At 50.1% G+C, this 23,321-nt stretch overlaps 2 protein-coding genes across 8 annotated transcripts in view; one reads left to right on the top strand and one right to left on the bottom strand.

Annotated features, from left to right (window-relative positions):
• Nucleotides 1-15,405, top strand: part of LOC125131620 (translation initiation factor IF-2-like) — a 33,147-nt gene extending 17,742 nt beyond the window's left edge. The window contains 2 exon segments of the mRNA XM_047788402.1: nt 14,684-14,936; nt 14,938-15,405. Of these exon segments, the coding sequence (XP_047644358.1) occupies nt 14,684-14,936; nt 14,938-15,133 (449 nt within the window). The 3' untranslated portion in view covers nt 15,134-15,405.
• The window catches only part of TCF20 (transcription factor 20), a 93,209-nt gene extending 77,519 nt beyond the window's left edge, over nt 1-15,690 (bottom strand). For all 7 annotated transcript variants that reach the window (XM_047786089.1, XM_047786092.1, XM_047786087.1 and 4 more), the window contains exon 1: nt 15,395-15,690. The gene's annotated coding sequence lies outside the window, so the exon portion shown is untranslated. The remainder of the gene's footprint in view (nt 1-15,394) is intronic.
• Nucleotides 15,691-23,321: the final 7,631 nt, after the last annotated feature.

Here is a 23,321-nt window from a genome sequence, read left to right as displayed (position 1 = left end):
GCAGAGAGAAAACAGTCTTGTCTCCTTAGGAATCTGTAATACCAATTAATTTGCTAATGAAATCAGATATAGGAGTTCCTGTCATGGCTCAGCAGTAACGAACCCGGCTAGTACCCATGAGGACACAGGTTTGATCCCTGTCCTTGCTCAGTGGGTTAAGGATCCGGCATTGCTATGAGCTGTGGTGGAGGTTGCAGACATGGCTCAGATCTGGTGTTGCTGTAGCTATGGTGTAGGCTGGCGGCTTCAGCTCCAATTGGACCCCTAGCCTGGGAACCTCCATATGCCTCGGGTGCGGCCCTAAAAAAAAGCAAAAAAGAAAGAAAGAAAGAGAAAGAAAGAAGGAAGGAAGGAAAGAAAAAGAAAGAAAGAAGGAAGGAAGGAAAGAAAGAAAGAAATCAGATATATGACGCCTAGTCAATGTGGTGACTTTACATTAGTGGAGATACCAAGTGTACTACCATTGGGTTCCTAATGAACTGCTCACTGAGGAAGATGCCTCAGCAGATACAAAAGAACCAGTGTCAAGTATTAAGAATATTGGCAAAAAAGGGGAAGTAGAGATAATGCTTGGCCTCTTGGAAAAAAAGATTTCTGCTGAAACGTTTCTCTTTTTTCTGACTGCACCTGCAGCACATGGAAGTTCCCCAGCCAGGAACCTTGAGCCACATCTGTGACCTGTGCCACAAGTGCAGCAATGCCAGATCCTTAACCCACTGGGCCAGGCAGAGACTGAACTGCTATCATCACAGAGACAGGCTAGACATTACTTTGTAACAGCAGGAACTCTAAACCTTTTTTTTTTTTGCCTTTTTTTTAGGGCCACGCCCAAGGCATATGGAGGTTCCCAGGCTAGGGGTCAAATCGGAGCAACAGCTGCTGGCCTACACCACAGGCACAGCAATGCAGGATCCAAGCTGCGTCTTTGACCTACACCACAGCTCATGTTAACACCAGATCCCCTAACACACTGGGCGAGGCCAGGGATTGAACCTGTGTCCCCATGAATACTAGCCAGGCTCATTACCGCTGAGCCACAACAGGAACTTTTTAAAACCTAAGATTTTGATTCTGAAAAGGTGCTGATTTTTTAAATCCAGAGAACAGTAGACTGCTGTGGCATCTTTTGAAAGCTGAGCAAGATAAGTTCAATAAAAACAAGCAAGTAATAAACGCATGGAACTCATTAATTTAAAAAGGGATCATGAACAGTGAACCAAAGGGGAAAAAGAATCTGAAGCTTCCATGGCACATTCCTTTGAAAGCTGCAAAATTCTACTTCATTTATTAATTCACACAAAAGTGATTTGCTGAGCACTACCTACATCCTAAGCACTCTTTCAGGGGAAAAGAAAAGTCCTGCCTTCACACAAATGATGTTCTACCAAATAGGCCCCCAAACGGCACTTCTGCCCTCCATTCCATACTTTTTCTACAATCCAAACCCAAACTCTTCCCCTTCAAAGGTGTCACAAACTTATTCTACAGGAGTTATTTTCCAGTTCCTCCAAAATAAACACAGAATTGCACAGTGTACAGGTTAAGGGCACAGAATGTGGAGTCAGGATGCCTGATTGCAAATCCTGGCTCTGCTACTTTTTAGATGTAAGGTCCTGGGCAGAGCACTCAACCTCTCTGTTAGTTTCCTGGAAAATGGGGATAACAGTACTACCTCACAGGACCTATACAAGAATTGAGGTTAACGGTTTCAAGTGTTTAGAACAATGTCTGGCATAGAATTTATTATTCACATAAAATACCTATTTATATTATTTTGAGGGGACTGTACCCGCAGAATGCAGACGTTCCCCGGGCCAGGGACCAAATCCACATCACAGCATCGACCTGAGCCACAGCAGTGACAATGCTGGATCCTTAACCTGCTAGACCACCAAGGAACTCCCCACACTTCCTTCTGACAGTCCCTTCCCTGTAATCGCCAGGCCGGGAGAGCCTGAGCTTTGCCGTATAACACACCACATCCTTCTGAGCCGTAGTTCTTGAAGGACCTTCCCTTGGAATGCTCTCTATCCATCCTTCCAGGCCTGCTTCCATGTCCCCTCCTCTCAGACTCCTCCAACGTTCTTCCCACTCTCTGTCAGGGGTAAAGTCTGGTTCTCTCCTGAACTCTGGCTATGCCACTTATGGGTCCTTTACAGATTTTATGAATGTTAATTTTTCATGCCTGACTCTCCCACAGACACCAAACTGCAGGAAAAGAGAAGACCTTTGGCCTGTGATTTATCTTTACGGATAGCCAACTTTTAACTCCTTGCCAGCCAATGTAGCTAAATTTTAGGTTGAAAAGAGAGACATTTAATAAGTGACACAGGCTGCGATGTCCTTCGCTCCAACTCAAATCTCTCCTACTCAATATATCAGAACTCAAATCCACTTGCACAAACACTTCTTAACTAAAAGACAAAAATCCTACTCCTGCTATGTTTATTTATCTACTAGGAAAAACCCAGGACAGCAGCACTAGATTCAATGCAATGTTTACTTTTTTGCTTATGTCCATTCACTAAGGTACAGGTGCCTGTAAATCCGTTTAGGTTCATTCACACTGTGTGTGCTGAGGTTGTAGGAAGCATTTAGCTGGAATCTTCAGGGTAGGTTCACCATGCCTCTGCCACCGAGTAGGAATTATTGCACACAAATGGGTTTACCCCATTGCTTAAAACTCTCCAGGAGAAATTCTCATAGTTCTCTGAGAGCAGGGAGCTCTTTGGTTTGTCCACCTAAACCACTAACACGCCCTCTGACCTCATCTGCTGTTGTTTTTCTCCTCCAAGAGTTGAGAAACAGTAGGCCATGACTCCTAAACATACCCTAAACATACCCATTAACTCATTGCTTAGAATAGCTTATCAGGCTAAATTATTTCATTTCTTTGGCTGATATTCTCTCCGAATTTTTCCCTCATTCAACTATTTTAGTTACTCTTAGAGATGCTTTACAAGTTTTCTACAACGAATCCAAATTTAACATTACTTTAATACCTACCATGTGAAGGGGACATAAAGAGAGAAAGACGAACAAGGCATGATGACCATTTAAGAATAGGATCCTGTGGTGAAATAGACACATTCCATAGTAACTGTTAACATACATTCCATAAATCACTACAATATATGGATAAAGACAGAGGTGAAAGATAACGCAGAGGCTCAGAGGCAAAATGGTGCATTTACTCTCAATGCACAGACAGGCAATGTGCCAGCTGCTGGGGCTACAAAATAAAACAAAACACAGCCTTGACCACAAGGACCTTAGAGAGTCTAGTGCAGTGGTACTCAAAATCATTTTGCAGTTTTTCCAGCAAAAATCTTATACAGATACTCAAGAAAGAAAGGGATGATGAGAGTTGCTCTGGCTGTGGAGCTGCTAGGATGACTCTCACTTGTGCTCCAGCCAGGCCACCTGGGGCAGCCCAGCACCAAGGGGGTAAGAGTGCTGCTTTGATACCACACTTAGAACACCGCCACCTACTACCTAACACAGTGAGTGCTGCATAAGCAGTGGTTAAATAAAGCATGAGCGCTCTGGAATAATTTACAAGTCACTAGTCTAATGAATGTGAATGGCAGAAGCATATGGGAACACAAGGCAGGAAAAGCTGAGTCTACTGAAATCACTGCAATTGAAACCAGACAAACAATTGTAAAGGTCTGACCAGTTTCTAGGAGGTAGAAGGCCCATCTTAAGCACTTTCCCCCTGCAGTAGCTTCCTTAGCCGGCTCTATCTGCTGCCACAGCAGTGTCTTCAAATTCTCCCTGGGTGCTTCAAGCTTCCAACTCCCCACTCTCTCTGGTCCCTCCAGCAGAGGACCTTCAGAGAACTCAAGGAAAAGCCTTCCTTATCCTCCTGCCCCAGGCGCACACACCTGGTTTTCCCCCAGGAGGGTGTGTTCTTTCTATCCAAAGCCAATCGCCTGGATCACAGGGGGCTGCGAGTTCCCCAGGAAGATGCACAACCCAACACTCTGTCCTGCATCTTCAACACTGGCTGGGCTAGCTCCTTCTCACACTGATTTACACACACTTAAAAGTTTTCTTTTTTTTTTTTTTTGTCTTTTTGACATTTCTTGGACCACTCCTGCGGCATATGGAGTTTCCCAGGCCAGGGGTCTAATCGGAGCTGTAGCCACCGGCCTACGCCAGAGCCACAGCAATGCGGGATCCGAGCCGCGTCTGCAACCTACACCACAGCTCACGGCAACACTGGATCCTTAACCCACTGAGCAAGGGCAGGGATCGAACCTACAACCGCATGGTTCCTAGTCGGATTCCTTAACCACTGCGCCACGACAGGAACTCCAAGTTTTCTTATTAAAAAGAAAAAAAGTCTTTGCTTGAACCCCAGATTCCCCCTATAGTTATTTTTAACTTTCCTTTCACAGCCAAATTTTAGGAAGGTTTGACTCCAAACTCATTTTCTCCCCTTCTTCACCTCACTTTCTCATCAATACACAGCCATCTGGCTTGAAGTAACCCTCTCAAGAGACACCTTTCAGTAATCTCGGCTACCACCTCTGACTTGAAACGTTTTGTTTCCTTGTGCCATGCTCTCTGGGTTTTCCTCCTCACCTGTCTGGTTGCATCCTGTCTGCTCTTTCATTGTTGCTCTGCTCCCTTAAATGTTCACATTCCTGAGAGTTTTGTCCTGACCTTCTGAGCACTTGTCATTATTAGCAAAAATAACATAACTGGGGCCTGGGGGTGGGGGAGAGGAGGGTCTGAAACTATAAAACCCAATAGGGGCTGAATCCTGTAAAGTCCCTGTTACTGTGGGAGACACCCATCACTGGGCAGGGGGAAAAAAAAGGGAAGAACCACTTCTCTACACACTGACATTCCTTGCTTTCCCCTGGGAGCAATCTCATCTGCTCCCAGGCTGAAATATACATGCTAACCTCTAAGTCTTAGTCTATAATCCAGTCTCTTCTCCTAAATGCCAGTTCTATGCCTCAAACACTTAATGCCTTCCTTACAAGCATCTCAAATTTAAGTACAAAATTAAATTCATCACCGTCTACCCCACCCCAATCTTCTCATTCTCCATTGTTTTCCAAGTCAATGAATGGTGGTACCACCGCCACCTAGTTTTCAAGCCAAAGTCTTGACTCTCCTTGGCTCCTCCTTCTCCCTCACAAGCTACCTCCCAGTAGACTTGTTCTCATCCTACCTCCCCCAGCCTCAACACCTTCACTTAGTCAATACATATGGCCTACGATGTGCCAAATACTGCTGCAGGCGTCGAGTGTACAACACTGAACAGCCAAGCTTAATTCCAGAGGGCAAATAAATAAAAGGATGAGATAATTGCAGATCATGATAAAAATGATGAATAAAATAAAGCAGGGTGATGCGATGGAGTACTACTTTAGACTGTAAGAGCCAGAGAAAACCTCTCAGAGAAGGAAATATTTAAACTGAGGCTGAATGACAAACAGGAACAAGTCTCATGTAGATTTGGGAGGGGCCAAGTATAAAGGTTCTAAGGCAGAAATGAGCTTGAGGTGTTCAAGAAATAGAAGGAAGGATCAAGTAGCTGGAACTTAAGGAGCAAGGAGGAGGCCAGGCCACATGGGCTCAGAGGGAGGTGACAGACCCTTGCCGGCCACCATAAAAGCAATGGAAAGCTACCGGAAGGTTGTAGGAAGACAGGTGACATAATCCAACTTGAATTTTTAAAAATCACTTTTAGCTGACAAACAGAAAAAAATGGTTTGGGAGGGGAAAACAAACAAACCAACCCTGAGGGTTGGAAAACCAGTTAGGAGGCTAATAATCCAGTAGTCTGGACAGGAGGGTATGGTGTTTGAGATGGGATTTTGGACTAAAACAGAATTTGCTGGGAGATTAAATGTTGAGAGTAGAGGGGGAAGAAATATAGGACAATTCCCAGGTTGTGTTTAGGTATAATTTTCACACAGCAAAATTATATACAGTGTGTTACTCAACTCAGTAAGTTTTTTGGGTTTTTTCTTTGTTCATTACTGATGAGCCACAACAGAACTCCCGTGGTGGCTCTGTGGGTTAAGAGCCAACTAGGATCCATGAGGACACAGGTTCAATCCCTGGCCCTGCTCAGTGGGTTAAGGATCTGGCCTTGCCATGAGCTGCAGTGTAGGTTGCAGATGTGGCTTGGATCCAAAGTTGCTGCAGCTGTGGTGTAGTCCTGCAGCTGCAGCTCTTATTTGACTCCTCCAGGAACTTCCACATGCCTTGGGGGTGGGGGGGCTAAAAACAAACAAACAGGAACTCTCAATTCCTTAAGATTTGATGAATGCCAATCAAGACACAGAACATTTGCATCACTCCAGAAAGTTCTCTCATGTCCCCTTCCCATTGAACCACCCTTTCCACCCAAGAAGCAACCACTGATCTGACTTTAGGTATCATAGACTAATCTTTTTTTGCCTATTCTAAAATGTCTTACAAATGGGATCATTCATCATGCATTTTTGTGTGTGCCTGGCTTTTCACTCAGCATATGTGTGAAATTCATCCTTGTTACAAATATCAGTAGTTTGTTTTCATTGCTGAGTGGTCTTTCACTGGGTGAATATACCAGTTGGTTTAGGCATTCTCCTGCTTATGGACATTGAGACTGTTTTCAGTTTTTGACTATCATGAATAAAACTCCTATTAACATTCTTGTACAAGGCTTATTTGTGGATGTATATTTTCATTTCTCTTGGATAAATACCTAGAAATGGAACTGCTGGGTCACAGGGTAGACATGTTCGACCTTTTAAGAAACTTTCAACAGTTTCCCAAAGTGATGGTATCATTTTATATTCTCATCAGCAATATATTTTGAGTTCTGGCTGCCTGACTCCTTGGTGTTTTGCTTGAATAACTTCACTTACTCCACAACCAAACTCACATTCTTTGAGCTCTTCAAACATTTATTTCTGTATTTCTTTTTCTCCAAACCTTTGTAGACACACTCCAAGGACACTTGTCTTTCTACTTACCCCAGTCGCCGTTACTGCCTTCTCGTACTATTTTATTCATTCTACAAATATCCTGAGGTAAAGAACCCAACTAGTATCCATGAGGATTTGGGTTCAATCCCTGGCCTTGATTAGTGGGTTAAGGATCTGGTGTCGCTGTGAGCTTCGGTGTAGGTCAGCAACTACAGCTCCAATTTGACCCTTAGCCTGGGAACCTCCATATGCTGTGGGTGCGGCCCTAAAAAAAATATATATCCTGAAGGATGAGAAAAGGCTGGGTTGGCCACAGTGTTCTGGGCAGAGGAAATGGCATATAAAGGTGTACCTAAGAAGGAACACAGGGGACACAGAGAAAGTCACCGTGGCTGGAGCATGACAAGCAAAAGCAGCAAAGAGGTGGTCAGAAGGGTGTGCAGGGGCCAGGGACCTCATAGCCTTGTAAGAAAGGGGAAGGAGTTTGGACGTTCTAGTACGTGCTGTAAGAAACCATTAGATGATTTTAAGTGGAGGAAAGACGGGTGATTTTGGCTGCTTTGGGCAAAATGGAATAGAGACAGATGGGTAGAAACAGGGAGGCCACGTTAAGAGGCAATCACAGTGTTATCAGTGTCCCAGGTAGGATAGGATGGCGTCTCAGAGGCAGTGGCAACAGAGCAGACAGATTCCAGCTGTATTACAGAAGTGGCACTGACGGTAACGTGGTGATGGAGCAGAGGTAGAGGGTCGTGAAAGAGAAGGAGGAATGTGATTTGAGAAAATGGGTCGATGGCAAAGTCACTCATGGAGAAGGGGACAAGTGGAGGAGCATTTGAGCAACATGTGTTAGTTTTAGACTTACGAAGCTCAAGTCACTAGTGAGATACCCAAAACGACAGTGTCGAGCAGGAATTGGAGGAGCCAAGAGAGGTCTGGCTGAAGATATCAATGTGGGGGCCATCGGCTTATGGACAATCATCAAAGCCTAGGGATAGCCGAGAGCACCCGGGGAAGGGAGTGAAGTAAATGAGAGGGTACAGAGAATGACAACGGTTAAACCGGAGAAAGGAAGGCATGAGCCACCGAGGGGAGAAGAGATCACTGAGACAAGACAATTGCCTGGATGCGGAAGTGAACGGTCCTCCTCTGAGAGGCCTCCTGGGACCTTTCAAGTCAAGATTACATGGCTTGGTACAGCGCGGTGTCCTCCTCCATCAGAGCACTTTCAAGAGCCCTGTTTAACTGCCCTTCTCTCCTGAGCAGATAGCTGAGGAGGTAAACTCAACAGGACTGGAAGGAGCCAGCCCTGCTCTAGTCAGCATCTTGGCACACAGCACAATGTGGACTGTTTATTTAATGACAGCTACCAATCACCGAGTGTCACCTATAGGTGGTGAACCCCGCCATCTACTTTTCCTATTTTAGTTCCTTTTTCCACTGTCCCTGAAGAAGATATACCTCCATTTTACAGATGAGGAAACTACAGCAAACCTCAGGCAAAATACCCAAGGTCGCTTGCTGCTAATAAGTGATGGAGCTAGACTGAGGCCACACTTCCCCCTTCACAAGCTCTGCTGACTCCATAAACTGCCCAGCACATGGCCTTTTTATAGCAAGAATGCCTGCTTACATTACTGCCAAAGGAATACAAAATCTGCCCCCAGGTAACTGGCCCACCAAAGCACCAAGTCAGAAAAACGTCCAGAGGAGCAGCCCTGCTCAAGAATCCCTACTCTTGTCAGGCACAGAGAATCTCCAGGTTCCCAAAGTAATGCTTCATCTTAGGGTGCTTCTAAATGCAGCAGTGAAATCTTCCCTGAAACTGAGGTCTAGAAGTGAAAAAACAGGATTGCTAGGGCCTTACCTCTTTTGAATTCTAGAATGTAATTTTAGCCACATACCAGAAACTTCTCTCTCCATCTAAGGTGCCTAATGCAAACTTCAGAACTAATACTGCACGTGACAGAGAGCTTCTCCATGTCATCCAGCCTGAACCAAGACATAATCAGGGTAAGATTATGTCTCAGTGGGGCTGAAGAAACCAGCACTACATATCTTGGTGAAAATAACAGTAGTATAATTTTCTTTGTCCACACTCTGCTTTCAGAGACTGATGTACCGTCTTTTCCCTGACTTCTTAAGGCTGGAACTGCACAGGCTTTTCCCTAAGTGAGTACATTAACACCCAGAGGCTTCCTTTCTTTTTCTGCTTAGGAGCAACTGGTAACTATCAATCATACGGTCGGAGCATGGGCTACGGTGTAAAGAACACCAGGCTCCCTGGCAAAGACCAGGGTCCTAGCCTTGACTCTGTCCGTGGAAAGCTGCATAACTCTGGGCACATCGCCGTCTTCCTGGCATCCTTCCTAAGTTGTAAAGACAAAATGCAGGATTAGACGAGTCCTTAGGTTTCTTTCCGCTCTCTCCATACCTCTGCCACCCGCGAGCACAGAAAGGGCGGATAAGGGTTATGCAGGATGCCACCAGCTGGCTGGGAAAAGGGCAGAGGACATACCCTCCTGGTTATGGATAACAAAGCCTGTCTGACCTGGGCTGTTTCCTCTCCCGCCAGAGGGCCTACTCTCAGCGACCCTTGCTTCCTCCAACAGCCTCCCCACCACGTTTGACTTGGTCACCTGGCATCCTCCATTTGAAGCTGTGCCTAGCTATGTCAGTAATTTTTGCTGGCTTCATCTGAAGCTTTAACAAAGTACAATGATTATAACATCCCAGTTCAACTCCCCAACAAAGAAACAAACATAATTTAACAATGTTTCTAATAATGCCTAGCACTCATCAGTATAACACATTTCTGTGTTTTATCAGAACAATTTAAGCAGACACACTCCTCTTTCTTGTCCTTTATGAGGTACCATTAATGATCCCTCCTAAGTCCTTTTGATCCAGGTAGGTCTCCATTCACAAAGCATAGATATAAACAGAGGGAAGACTTCAACCAACCCAGTTCTACTCTTTGGATTAACATCTCAAGATGCTCAGGGCTAAAGCATATCACTTACTTTGTTTAATGCCATTTTCATCCATCCCACAGATTAAGCTTGACTGCCCTGCTGGCAGAAAGGGCTTCCCAAGAGGGCTCATCTTCATGACCATTCCGAAGCAGCACCCCCCGAAGTCACTATCATATTGTCTTTTTATTCTCTTCATAGCTATCATCACCACCTGACACTCTTGACCTACTGCCTACAACCTCCAGAACAGGCCCCTTCTCTCTCTTGCCCATGACTGCATTTCCCATGTTCAGAACAGAGCTTCCAAATGCTTGTTAATGAAAATGAGAACACACACACACACACACAGAGACAGACAGAGGAATTTAATCCACATTCAGGGATGTGATGGTCAAACACAGAAACCAGCTTCCAATCAGGCTGATATTCAAGTGATTCAATGAACTTCCACCCTTTCCCACAGAACAGCTTACATATGCATACTGCAATAAGGATATTTCTCCCTGTAGCTAATGTTTTCTCTTTCTTAACTTCCCCACAATGCAGCATCAGATAACAAGCCACAGATATACCAATAAGTCACTTTATAGTTCATCTTCCTGCTGGGTCCTGCACATTACCTACAAAGTAAACAAAGCTCTAACGCAGAAAGTACTGATTGTGTTTGTTGCCATGAGAACCCTTCCACACTTACTGCACGTACCACAGGTATTAAAAGAACTTTTAAGCCTAACTAAAAAAAAAAAAAAACAAAAAAAAAACTATTCAGTTTAACTGCAGTGTGACCAAATTATGCTCTATGAACACCCTGATTTCACTGTATTTCAAATACATAGTTTTACTACAGCTTTTCTCCAACATAAATAGCTTTAATGTTTTGCTTTATTTTGTTACCTTTACCTCCACAAAAAGACAACGAAGGCAGCAGAGTCAGAAGGCCCATACAGATCTACTGGACACTAAGATGTCTTGAACATAAGCCCCCACCAAGGAAGAGAGCTTAAGGCATTCTGGGGAAAGGGCTGTTTTTAGGAAATGTATCTCTGAATCCCATCTGGTCAAACTGAGAACGGGCACCAGATAATGCTTCCTATGCCATGTAAACCAGTAAGTAACACAGACAAGAAGAGAGACAGCCCCTTATACACTGTATCGCTCTTTGAATAGATACAAGAAGTTTTCGGCTCAAGACAAAATGGCAGAATTGGGTATGAAAGAGAAAATTTTAAGATTAAATCTCAGGTGCACTGGCAACTGGCCAGGTACGGGGAGAGTGAAATTTTAGAAAACTTCCAAGGGCCACGAAACCACATGGCACAGTCACAAAAACCATGCTTTCTAGTATTTTTCCCAAGTCCAGATTTCAAGTTCATTATTACTAAAAAAAGAAAAAAGAAAAGGAAAGAGGGGAGGGGCACAGTAGGAAATGTGGATTCCAAAGTCAATCTATCACTAGCTGATTTGTCTTGAGCTGGCAGTGAGTTATAAGAGATCTAGTAAAGGCTTTGGAGCCAAGGGGAGGACAATCGCAATTAAACCCTGACCCCTCGTTAGCGCTATGATCGCTCGGGAAAAGGTGAGGTGATATACCTCTCAGGTTGGCTGTGGATTTCGCAGGACATAGTTAAAATACCTTGGACAGACCCTAGCATTCTGGGGTGTTTTGGATTTTTTTTTTTTAGACAAATGTTAGTATCCTTTCCTCTCTAAATGAAAAGATTGAACTCACTGGAAGTCCAACAAATTTTTTGGTCCACATTCCATTAAATTTTATGAAGATTTAAAAAAAAAGAACAGTATACCACTAAAAGGTTACAGAACCTGGAGCTCCCATCGTAGCTCAGCAGAAACAAATCTGACTAGCATCCATGAGGACGCAGGTTTGATCCTTGGCCTCATGCAGTGGTTGAGGATCCAGGGTTGCCTTGAGCTGTGGTGTAGGTCACAGACATGGCTTGGGTCCCGAGCTGCTGTGGCTGCGGCTGTGGCTGTGGCTGTGGCGTACGTCAGTGGCTATAGGTCCTATTCAGCCCTGAGCCTGGGAACCTACATATGCCTTGGGTACAGCCCTAAAAAGACCAAAAAAAAAGGTGTAAAACCCCTATCTCCTGATATTTTACCACTTTGGCAACCTACTCTCACATACATATCCCTCTTACCTCTGTGTAAATTTTATAACTTTCCTCATAAGTTTTTATTTTTTATTTATTATTATAATTTTTAAATTATTTTTATTTTTTGTCTTTTTGCCTTTTCTAGGGCCGCTTCTGCAGTATACGGAGGTTCCCAGGCAAGGGGTCTAATTGGAACCTATGCCAGAGCCACAGCAACTCAGGATCCGAGCTGTGTCTGTAACCTATACCACAGCTCAAGGCAACACCTGATCCTTAACCCACTGAGCAAGGGCAGGAATCGAACCCGCAACCTCATGGTTCCTAGTCGGATTCATTAACCACTGAGCCAACATGGGAACTCCTCTCATAAGTTTTTAACTGAAAATGTAAATTTACAGGAGGGCGATAACTACTGACAATGTAAGTAACTATAAGATTTTTAAAACTCCACACCAGGAGTTCCCATTGTGGCTCAGCAGGTTAAGAACCCACCTAGTATCCATAAAGATGCAGGTCTGATCCCTGGCCTTGCTCAGTGGGTTAAGGATCCAGCACTACCTCAAGCTGTGGCGCAGGTTGCAGATGCGGCCCTGATCTGGTGTAGTGGCAGAGGCCTGCAGCTGCAGCTCTGATTCAACTCCAGTCCCGGTACTTCCATATGCCACAGTGAGGCCATAAAAAGAGGGCGGGGGGGGGGAGCCCGCAAAAACACAAAGTCATTATTCAAATACTAACAAAGAATAACCTGTTTATTTTTGTAAACTCCAAATAATCAGTCTGTGTAGCCATATAAAGGTGTCTACCTAGGAATTCCCATTGTGGTTCAGTGGTAATGAACTCTGACTGGTGTCCATGAGGATACGGGTTCGATCCCTGGTCTTGCTCAGTCACTGCTATGACTGTGGCATAGGCTGACAGCTGCAGCTCCAATTCAGCCCCTAGCCTGGGAACCTCCATATGCCACAGGTGCAGCCCTAAAAAGAAAAGAAAAAAAAAGTGTCAACTCATGTGACAGGTGTGATTTTAACATATAAGTCTACCAATCTGCCTCCAAAGTCAGCATTATGAGCATACTTCCAATGCTGTGACCATTTTTGAAACTGTTTGCACTGAATGAATAAAGTGGTCTAAGAAAGACATACCACATTAGGCACATGTCCTCCGAGCACCCCAGTACTAGAAATCTAAGACAAACAAGACCAACTTCGGAGGCTGGTCTAGGATAACCAGTCAAAAGCCATGGTATGAGGCCCTCACACACCATAAAATCAGTGAAACTAATTGGGGTTCTTCAGCATCTGTGAGAAAGCATCCAGCTGCCATTAAGGAATAAATTGGGGATGCAAATAATTAGTGCACCCTGAGGTGATAGTTAATTCCACTAGCACACCATTTCACAGAAGATAATATGGAATTCCACCTTACCCCTACCTTGAGAATACTAAAGCTGGAAATTTCAAAAGTTAGCCAAACGCCAAATATTTCTTGAAAGAACTTTAAGATCCTTCCACAATACCTTGCATAGAAAAACCTTGGAACACCTTAGCCAACCAACACACACAGACCCAAACACACTTACATTATCTACAATTCCAAGTAGTAAGACATTCTCTGAAAAATCTTTTTCCTGATTAACTCCTTGCAAAGACAAAAAATAGGTACATTCAGCGTAGGCTAGGATATACTTTCTGAGAAGCACAGAACAGCATCTGGGATTTGTGGAAAAACTACTCTACTGGAGTATGAAGAGACAGAAAACTAAAGGGTGAGGCAGGCTTTTAAAAGTCAGGTAGAGGACAGCCTGCATTTTCAGGAAGTCCCCCTTGGCTAAAACAAAAGCACAAGACGGGGTGGGGGTGGAGGGAATACCGAAAACCCCTGTAATGTTTGACCTGGAAGGAAGCCCTCTTTTAATGCCATGAAGCAACTGGAGCCTTGGGAGGTAGGTGACTTGGCCAGGCTTATAGTTTATTTGGTGGCAAAACTGGAAGTAGATTCCTGGTCTTCCAGGCCGGACTTCAGCGCAGTTTCCCACTTCACCAAGCTGCCAGCCCATTTAAGATGTTTTATAAAACTCCTCACTGAGGCTGTTAACATAAGGGTCCAATTATCATCCGCAGATCTGCCGGTTAGATAATAGCTCGAAAATTCCATCCATTTTATACAGCAGTTACCAGAATCATCTCATCTTCCAGGGGGAAACAAAAAGCAAAGGGGAAAAGCGGGGCGGGGGGAATCCTAATTTTGGTCTGTCCCCTAAGGGCGAACTAAAGGGCTGCAGACAGTGCTAGTATCCACAACCACAAAAACACAGACAATAATCCCCACCCACAGGCCCAAGAAGGCGGCCGAACCTCTGCACCGCCCCCCCCCCCACTCCAACTCTGTAAATTCCACTCCCATCCCGGCGCACGGGAGACGTTCCACCTCCCGCCGCTACCAGGGCGGGCTGGGCCGGATCGACCCCACTCCTTCAACCACCACTTCCCCCCAACCCGAAAAACGGCGAGAAGCCTAGAGCCCCAGTCCCCCCAACGAGCGTACGCTCGCACAAGCGGACCACCGGATCAAACACCCCGCCCTGCACACCGCGGCGGGGGAGGGGGAGAAAACCCCACGCAGGAAGTGTGTCCTACGCTCTGCTCCCCGCCCCCAGCGCCGGGACCTTGCGCCGGGCCAGCCGGTACCTGCCCTCCGCCCCCAAGAGGCAAGAAGCGGCCGCGTCCACATGGCTTCAGGTGTTCGCAAGGCAATCGACGGGCCCCCGGCCCTCCCCCGGCAGGGGCGCGCTCCGGCGCCAAGGCGCCCCAGCGCCGCTCCCGCCGGCCCGCCCGCCCGGCCCCTCCCCAAGCCCGGCCCTCCGCCCGCGCGCCTCGCCCCCTGCCCGCGGCGAAGCGGCGAGTGCCGCCGGACCCCCGGCGCTGCCCGGAGCCCGGAGCCGGCGGCGCTGACCCCGCCGACCCCCGGGCGCCGCCCGCTCACACCCGCCGCCTTTGCAGCCGAGGCTGCGACGAGCAGGTACCTTCCCCCCGGCACCCTCCGACTAGGACCGGTGCCCAAGCCCTGCCCGAGTCCCAGGCCGGACCGAGTCCCCTCAGCGCCCTGATGCCGGGCCGGGCCCTTTCCCCTCCGCGCCCCGAGGCCAGGGCAGGCCGCTCCTCTCTGCACTCACGGGCCGGGCCGGGCCGGGCAGGGACAGTCCCCTCAGCACCCGAGTCCCAGCCTCGGAGTCCAGGGGCTCAGCACTCCCAGGTCGGGCCAGGCAAAGACCTCTGCCCTCAGCCCCACAGACCGGACACCCCGGCCTGGCCCCAGCCCCTCCGCCCTGACCCCTGCCCCTCCCCCTCAGGCCCTGGCGGCGGTTTACCTGCCGGAGCCCCCCGCCCGGTCCCTCGGCCTCGGCCGGGGGCGGGAGGGGAGGGAGCGGCGGCGGACGGCGCTGCGCGGGGTGGGGGTGGGGGAGCCTCCGCCGCCTCCAGCTCTGGCGCCCCGGCCGGCAGCGGGGCGGGCCGGGGCCGCGGCCCCTCGAGGCTCGCTCCGGCCCGCGCGCTCGCTCCCGGGTCGGGCGCGCCTCAGGGTGGGCTCCCCCGGCGGAGGCCGCGGCCGCCTCGCAGGGGCCGAAAGCGGCTCGGCTCGGGGTTTTTTCTCTCCATTCTCCCAACACACAGGAAATAACAGAGCGTCAGGTGACGGCGCGCGGCCAATCGGCAGGCTCCGGGCCGCGGCGCGCGGGCGGGCGAGAGGGCGCGCGGCGGGGCGGTGCGCGCGGCGGGGGCGGGGCAGCAGGGGGCGGGGCCGGCGGGCGCGCGCGTGCCTACCCGCGTGCGGCGGCTCCGAGGCCTGCGCGCGCCGGGCCACAGCTGTCCCCCGGCCCCGCGGCCCGGGTCGCGCGGGGGGGTCCCCTGGGCAACTGCCCCGCGGAGCGCGAGCGTCTCGCCCCTCGCCCAGGGCCATCTTGGCCCGCAGTTCCCGGCCGTCCTGGGAGTGGCCGCGAGCCAACTTTCTGGGGAGTTGGTGGCCCGGAATCTCTCCCTGGGATTTCTGGAGTTCCCTGGAGCCTCCAACGCCAAAATCGCTCGTCGGGCAGCCTGCGGAGCCCGCGGGCGAGGGCCCTCTCCCCTCCCGATGACCTGCTTGGTGGGGCTGGCTTCTGCCCACCGAGCGCGCTCCGGGCCCGCAGGCCTAGTTTCCTTGCTGCCTCCACCCCTTGGTGCCGCGTGTCCTTGGATGAATGAGTTGGGCCCTCTCGAGCCTCAGTTTCCTCCGCAATTAAAAAAAAAAAAAAAGAGCAAGAAAGAGGGGAGGCCCATCAACTTCGTATGTAAAATAGATGCTCACCAAATGCCAGTTGCCTTCGCCTAAGGCGGAATTAAAAAGCTGCCACGCCTGGCTGGCTGGACTCGGGTCCAGAATTAATTTGGAGACTAGGTGGAGGATTTGCAGTGCCAAGGCCTCAGGCCGTTCCCAGCCTTCTTTTGCAAACCTCATGCATGTTTTATGGAGCAAAAAAATGGGTGACTTTTTTTTTTAAAGAAAATCTCAGTTGTAGAACAACCAGAGAGATGTTTGCACCATGAGACCCACTGCTGTCCAAAGTGAGAAGGCCAGTGAGGGTGGAGTGTGTTTGGAGTGTTTGTGATTCTCCCTCTGACTCACCCAGAGACCCGGGCAAATTCTCTCCCCTCTCTGGGCCTCAGTTTCCCCTTGGTGCAATGGGAAGGAGGAGAGTTTGGACTAGCTGTCTCTTGGCTAAAACTGCCGATTCTAATGTAGGCCCCCATCTGTCCTAGATGCTAAGGGAGTGTGTGGCTTCCTTTCCTGAAGCAACCCAACTTGAAAGTGAATTGGAATTGCAAGAAGAGTGCTTTGGGCAGCAGGTGGAGGCTGATAGGAACCAGGTGTGGCCTGGGGCCCAGTTTCAGTATACTTGAGGTCCACAGCTCTCCAGGGCCTGGCTCTACCTTTTCACCTCTCCCCCCTCACCCAGACAGAGACACTGACACGTCACCTTGCCTTGGGCTGCCCAAGGAGGGTCTTGGCTATGACAGTGCCTGTCCCCCACAACGGGATCTGAGGCAGGGCCTGCGTTTGGTTCCGGCACCCCCGGAGGATGTGGTTGGGGAAGGCAGTGAATTCTCCTGGCTTCTGTCCAATCACACAAAGTGGGGGCTGGCTCCAATGTGGGTCAAGGCTATTCTTGGAGACTTGATTCCCCAGCACCTCCTGTATGCCAGGCGGGGTGCCGGTCTCTTCCGGGGCAGAGCTGAACAGGCAGCCAAGCCCTGCCCTCTGGCCGTTCCCATTGTTCTGTGAGTTTCATTTTCAAATTCTTTGGCACCAAAACTTAAAAGACCAGAGCTGGCTTCTGCTTAAGTCAGAGCTACAGAGGGCAAGGGGGGAACTCTCGGCACAGACGCATGTTTTCTGGGCAAACACAGAAAGACACGTGGGACTTCCACTTGCTGTTGGGGGCACCCTCAGCTTCTTGATTGAATTCATGAAGGAAAAGGAAGCCCTTTTCCTTAGAGTGTCCTGCCCCGTCATTCTTCCCTTCCTTCCCCTTCGGCCTCAGCCCACTCGGGTCTCGGACTCGGGACGAAAACATGCAGTGGATGGCCCCAAGCTGTGCAAAGCCTCATTCAGGAGGGAAGGAATGCCGACAGATACCTGAAGTCCAGGCTCTTGTTTGACTCTGCCCCCTGCTCTGAGACTGACCCTACAGCCTCCTCCCTACCCCTGTGGGTCCCTCCCTGCCCGAACACTGCCTAGCCAGCCTCCACCTGGAAACTTCCCAGGTGGAGGGCCAGGCTCGCCTGAACCCTCTTCACCCAGCAGCCTGTCATTTTCCCTTTCAGTACCATTCGGAAGAAGAACGTGTATGAGCATTATGGCCAATGGGCAGATGTGAGTTACTCTTGGGCTCTGTGGCTTTGGACTAGTCACTTCACCTCTCTGAGCCTTGGTTTCCGCCGCTGTCAAATGGGGATATTAGGACCGCACTCATAACATGTTAGGGAAACGTAAAGACGCGTGCATAGAGGATTCAGTACAGTATGAGGCGCATATTAACCATAGCTGCGGTTCTGCGGTGTGGACACACAAGCAGCCTGAGGCTCAGAGAGGTTGGGTCACTGCTCAAGATCCCACAGTGGCCAGAGCACAATAACCGGGAGCCTCCTCCTCTTTGATCACATTAGCGTCTTCTGATGGTCTCTTATGGTCTCATCTGTGAGAATCCTGCTTCTCCTACCACACTGTAAGGACTGTAGATTACTTGGGGTTTTGTTTGTTTGTTTGTTTTCCCCTCTCTCCTAGGCCAGTCCACTCGAAAAATACTTACTGAATTGAATCAGTGGTTTCAATTCCAGGAGCAAAATTAATCCTTTCCCCCCTCCCCCAGCTCAGAGATGCCTTTTGGAAACTCTGTGTCACTCCCCTTATTACAAACTCCTCTGCCCTCCTCCAGGCACCTGGGCCACTCCGGGATTACAAATGGAGCCTTCTGCCTCTAGGTCACTGGTTCTGCTACCATCTGTCAGCACGGATTGATTGAGGAGACTGGCCCTGCTCGGCAGATCAGTGACTTGTGCGAAGTGAGCCGGGGCATCGGTGCCTTCAGCGGCAGGCGGGTGTCCTTCCTCTCACACGCTGGCTCTCTTGAGCACACGTACAGCCCTCACCTTTATCCTTCAACGGGCCTGGCTCTCCTTCCTCTTGGGAGGAGCCTCCTGCCAACCCCAGCATGCCAAGAGGGAGGCCTGGAATTCCTGAGCAGTGCTCTCCAGGACACAACTTAAAAAAGCCTCCGGTTAGCAGAGCGGGGAACCCCCACAGCATCCTGCAGAGCCTGTCCCAAGCCAGGCACTTTCCCGCGCAAAGCACTGACAGCAGGGGTGGCCAGAGCTTTGTGGGCAAGGCTTCATTCCAACCGAGCACCTGCTGTGTGCTAGGCTGTAAGCCCTGAAGGAGGGGACAGAGGGCCTCAGAATCGGTCTTTCTGGGGCAAGGGCAGGGCAGGTGTGAAGGCAAGACTTAGCCATGTGGGGACAGGCACCTGCAGTTCCCAGGAGGGCTGGGTCCAGCACAGGGCTAGGGGAAGGAGATGAGGCGGCTGGGGCAGGACCCTCCCAGCCTTGTATCTGTAACGTACTTGGCACATATTTGTTTCATAGGGTCTCACAGCGACCTCTGCTCAGATCTGCCCCCGAGCCCTTGCCCCCTCAATCCTCCAGGGTCCACTGGTCACACTGGGCCCTTTGTGACTGTGTCTGTCTCTCCCATAGGACTGTGAGCATTTGCAGGGCAGGTACCTCTGCTTCCTGCGGGTCTCCAGCATCCTATGCGGGGTAAGGCGGCACCACAACCATAAAAATGAATAATGACTCTACAGCCCAGCGGGATCCAGGCTCACTGGGGAACAGGCACCGTGTGTTTGCAACAACCTGATGAGCTTGGTACCATCATCCCCACTTTGCAAATGGGGCCATTAAGGCGCAGAGAGTTTAACAACTTGTCTCAAGTCACACAGCTTGGAAGAGGCTGAGCTGGGATTTGAACTTGGGCCTTAGCCACCACGTTTCCCAGCCCTCAGTAAACACTGGAAAATGGATGGACATAGCTAGTGCGTCCCAAAGTTTGCAGGCGGATAGGGAAAGAGATGTGAGGGAGAGCAGGGTTGGCCCCAGCCTCTCCCCACAAGTAACATCTTAAAGCCCCCAAGACTGGGCACTCTTCGGAGGTTAGACCCTCAGACTCCATGCCTAGAAGACCGAGGCCGGCCCAACCGGCAGCAGGAGCCGTGCATCAGCACACTCGCAACACTGGAAGAGATGGAGCTGAGCAACTGGAGGCCCCTGTAGCCTGGCCACACAGGAGATCACTCTTTGGCCCACTCAACACTCCTGCTACTAGTGACCGGAGTCTCTGTGGGCAGCCCCTGGCATGACAGGTCACTAAACTGGGGGCCCAGCCGGCCTCCCTCATGTGAGTCCTTTAGCCGATGATCCGATGGCTCTGAGTCTCGATTTCTTCATGTGGAAATTGGAATAGGCAGGAGGAGGGGCTGAGTGGTCCATCTGCCTCCGAGGAGTCAGGTCCCTTACCTGGGCAACCCCATTCACTCCTCCCAACAACCTTATGAGGCGAGGACTGTCATCTTCATTGAGAGGGCAGGAAATGGACACAGAGAGGTGAAGAGACTTGCCCAGGGTCACACAGCCAGCAAGCCGCAGAGCTGGTTTGAGCTCAGCCTTCTGGCCCCAGAGCCCTGGCTAAGTCACTTACAGCACTGCAGAGCGTGAAGGCGAAGATGAAATGATCTAACAACAGTGAGAAAGGCTTGTTCTAAGCACTTCACCTGCATTAACTTGCTTAATTCTTACAACAGCCCTACGAGGAGGCGGATACTATTATCACCTCAATCTGCAGATGAGGAAACTGAGTCATGGAGCAGGCAGGCAGAGGTGCAGTCTGAACCCCGGCAGGTCAGGCTGCAGAGCCCCTGCATCGCTTTATCAGGAGACAACTATAGGGACGTTCCTTTCCGTCGGGATTATTTCTGCTTGAAAGCTCAAGACTTTTAGCCCCATCACTGTTGGGCTCCACGGGAAGGCAGTGCCGCATGCTGAGGCATGCTGGGAAAAGACTTTGTTCCATCCTGTTTTGTTGACATGCTCTTCATTTTAAGCCTGAAACCCAAGCTTCCCGCGAAGAATTCAAACGGTGGAGAAAAATGCGGCCATGATACAGCCTCTACTTCCTGCGCCTCCGGTGTCCCCTGAGCTTGGGGCTCCCTGTGTGTCCTCACACTCAACCTTCGTGACCACCCAAGTAGCCCCCGCCTGACAGCTGAAAGAACTGAACTGCTAACAAGATGCCCAAAGGCACCCAGCTGTGAAGCAGTAGATCTTGAACTTGTCCCCGGGTCCTGCTTGAGAGTCCTGGCTCTTCTGACCCCATCAGCTGCACCCCCGTGGGGGCATGGTGGTGGGTCTCGTTTGCTGGGCTTTGATGGAAATGCTTCTGCTCATCTTCTGCCAGAGGCTGGACCCATAGGGTCACAGGTCCCAGGGCCACAGGGAAGGCACTAGGACACAGGTGTGACAAGTGCAGCCATCAGTGTTCCCTCGGCTCCATCTCTCCCTCCAGCGACTCAGGAATGGCTGCCCTGTCACCCAGGTGATTGTCTTCTGGAAGCATCATGCCCTGTGAGGTTCCTCATCACTGCCCTGCATCTCCCCGGGAGCTCACAGGATAACTCCAAGGCACATGTGTGATTCCGGGGAAACAGAAAGCAGCAGAGTCAACAGCTTCTCCAGCTGCCAGCGGGAGCTCTTGACTGCTCTTCCCGGCCCGCCCATCCCTGCAGAAAACTCCTTAGTTACTGGAAGCCCACTTGACCCTACGCCCCCTGGCTCAAAGGTTGTTGGTGGGTCCCAAGTAGCTTCAGAATTCAACTCAATTCCACCTGGAATTCAAAGCCTTCATCTGGCCTCAGCCACCTCTCCACCCTCCTCTCCTGCAACCCATTCTGCCTCTTTGCCAGACCAAATGAGTTGTGTTCCCACCATGTACCCATCTGCTACCCGAAGCAGGAAGCCCTACTCTCTTTCCTACAGACTGAAATTATACCCTCTTTCAAATCTTACTCAAATGCTACCACCTCCACGAAGCCTCACCTTCATACTCATCATAAATTCATTCAACAAACGTTGAACGAGCCCTTACCATATGCCAGGCATTGAACCCCAGGGTCCCTGTTGTTGTGGCACTTACAGTCCCATGGGACCATTAGAGAAAACAAATGATCAAATAATCACTTGGTAAGAGCCATGACAGACACTAGTAAGGAAGCGGCCAGGTGTGCAGAGGGTATACAGTGGGACCCGGGGTCCTGGGGATCCAAGACATTTGAACTGAGACCTGAAGGACAGAGAGGAAGATGCCCTGTGATGCGGGTGGAAGAGAGCTCCAGACGTCAGGCACGGCACAGGCGAAGGCCCTAAGGCAGGAGGGAGCAAGTAGATCTCCAGGAAGGAAAAGGAGGCCAGTGCAATTTAAATGAAATGAAGAAGCAGGAGATGCAGCTGGAGCAAGACAGTGCTGACCACGAAGGGCTCGGGGACTCTACCCCAGACGCAAAGGAGGAGCCGCTAAAGGATTCCGAGCGGAGAAGATAGTCAACGTTCATCCATAAACCACCCTGCCGACTGCCCCATGGCTCAGCATCTTCGGAAAAGCCCAGGCTTGGCGTCCAGCCACCCCTGACCCTTGGATGTCTGGTCACTTGGGGGTGGAGTTCTCAAACCCTTCCTCCTGGCCTGGGCCTTTGAGGGCAGGGCTGACCTCCGTTCCCCTGCATCACCCTCAGCATGTGGAGCTGCTCCAAAAACATCTATGGGACGAACCAACAGATAAGACAAGACACTTACCAGCATTTCCCCTGGAAGGGGCCAGGCTGCCTGAGGGGCCTTCCGCGTTCTCTGGAAATCACAAAATTCAAGGGTTTTAGTGGAGTCACTCCTGAGGGAGCCCCGGAGTGCAGAGCAGACATTCCACTGCTGCCCATGCCCAGGGCCAGCGTCCAGCACGACACCGCACTGGCATCTGCCCGTGACCATGCCAGGAATGACCAGAAACAGAACCGAAAAATCCTAACAGCGCTAAGGTGCCTTGGAGTTGAGAGAGCACACCTCACACAAGCAGCCTCCCACAGGTCAGCCCTCCCAGGCCTGCTGCAGTTGCTGCCCCGTTTTACAGATGAGGAAACTGAGGCCCAGGCAAGGGAGGGTCTCTGGTAAGTCGTCTCAAAGCCAAGACTAGACCCTGACAACAGTCAGGCTACTTAACGGCCCCCACGGGGTTAAGAAAGCTTTCCAGACATTTCTTTTGAAAGTGTTTTAAAGTGACATATTTCATCAGGATGTCTGTCACGCCAGCAGTGGGAGCCAACACACCAATGCTCACAGGCGGTTCCCCCTACAGGCAGATCCGCAGATTCAGCCTCAGGCCCTGAGGCTGGCGGCTTAGCCCAGGGCATAGGAGGGGCCTGAGTGCTGAATCCTCGGCTCCCTGGGCTTGGTGCTGGCACACAGCAGGTGCTCAGGAAATGCCGAGTGTCCTGCAGGAGAACCTGAGCCGCTTTGAGGGGTTGACAACAGAGAACATTCCCCCAGCTCTCATGCATGCCAGGAACCCTGCTAAATGAGTTCCCGGCATTAACTCCGGTCATCTTCACAAGAAGCCTCGGAGGTGAGTACGACAGCCAGGCCCACCCACAGGTGTGGAAACAGGCT

The sequence above is a fragment of the Phacochoerus africanus genome, chromosome 7 (assembly GCF_016906955.1).
Source record: "Phacochoerus africanus isolate WHEZ1 chromosome 7, ROS_Pafr_v1, whole genome shotgun sequence".
Taxonomy (NCBI): Eukaryota; Metazoa; Chordata; class Mammalia; order Artiodactyla; family Suidae; genus Phacochoerus; species Phacochoerus africanus.
The sequence above is the reverse complement of the archived record's forward strand: the minus strand, read 5'-3'. Positions and strand labels throughout refer to the sequence as shown.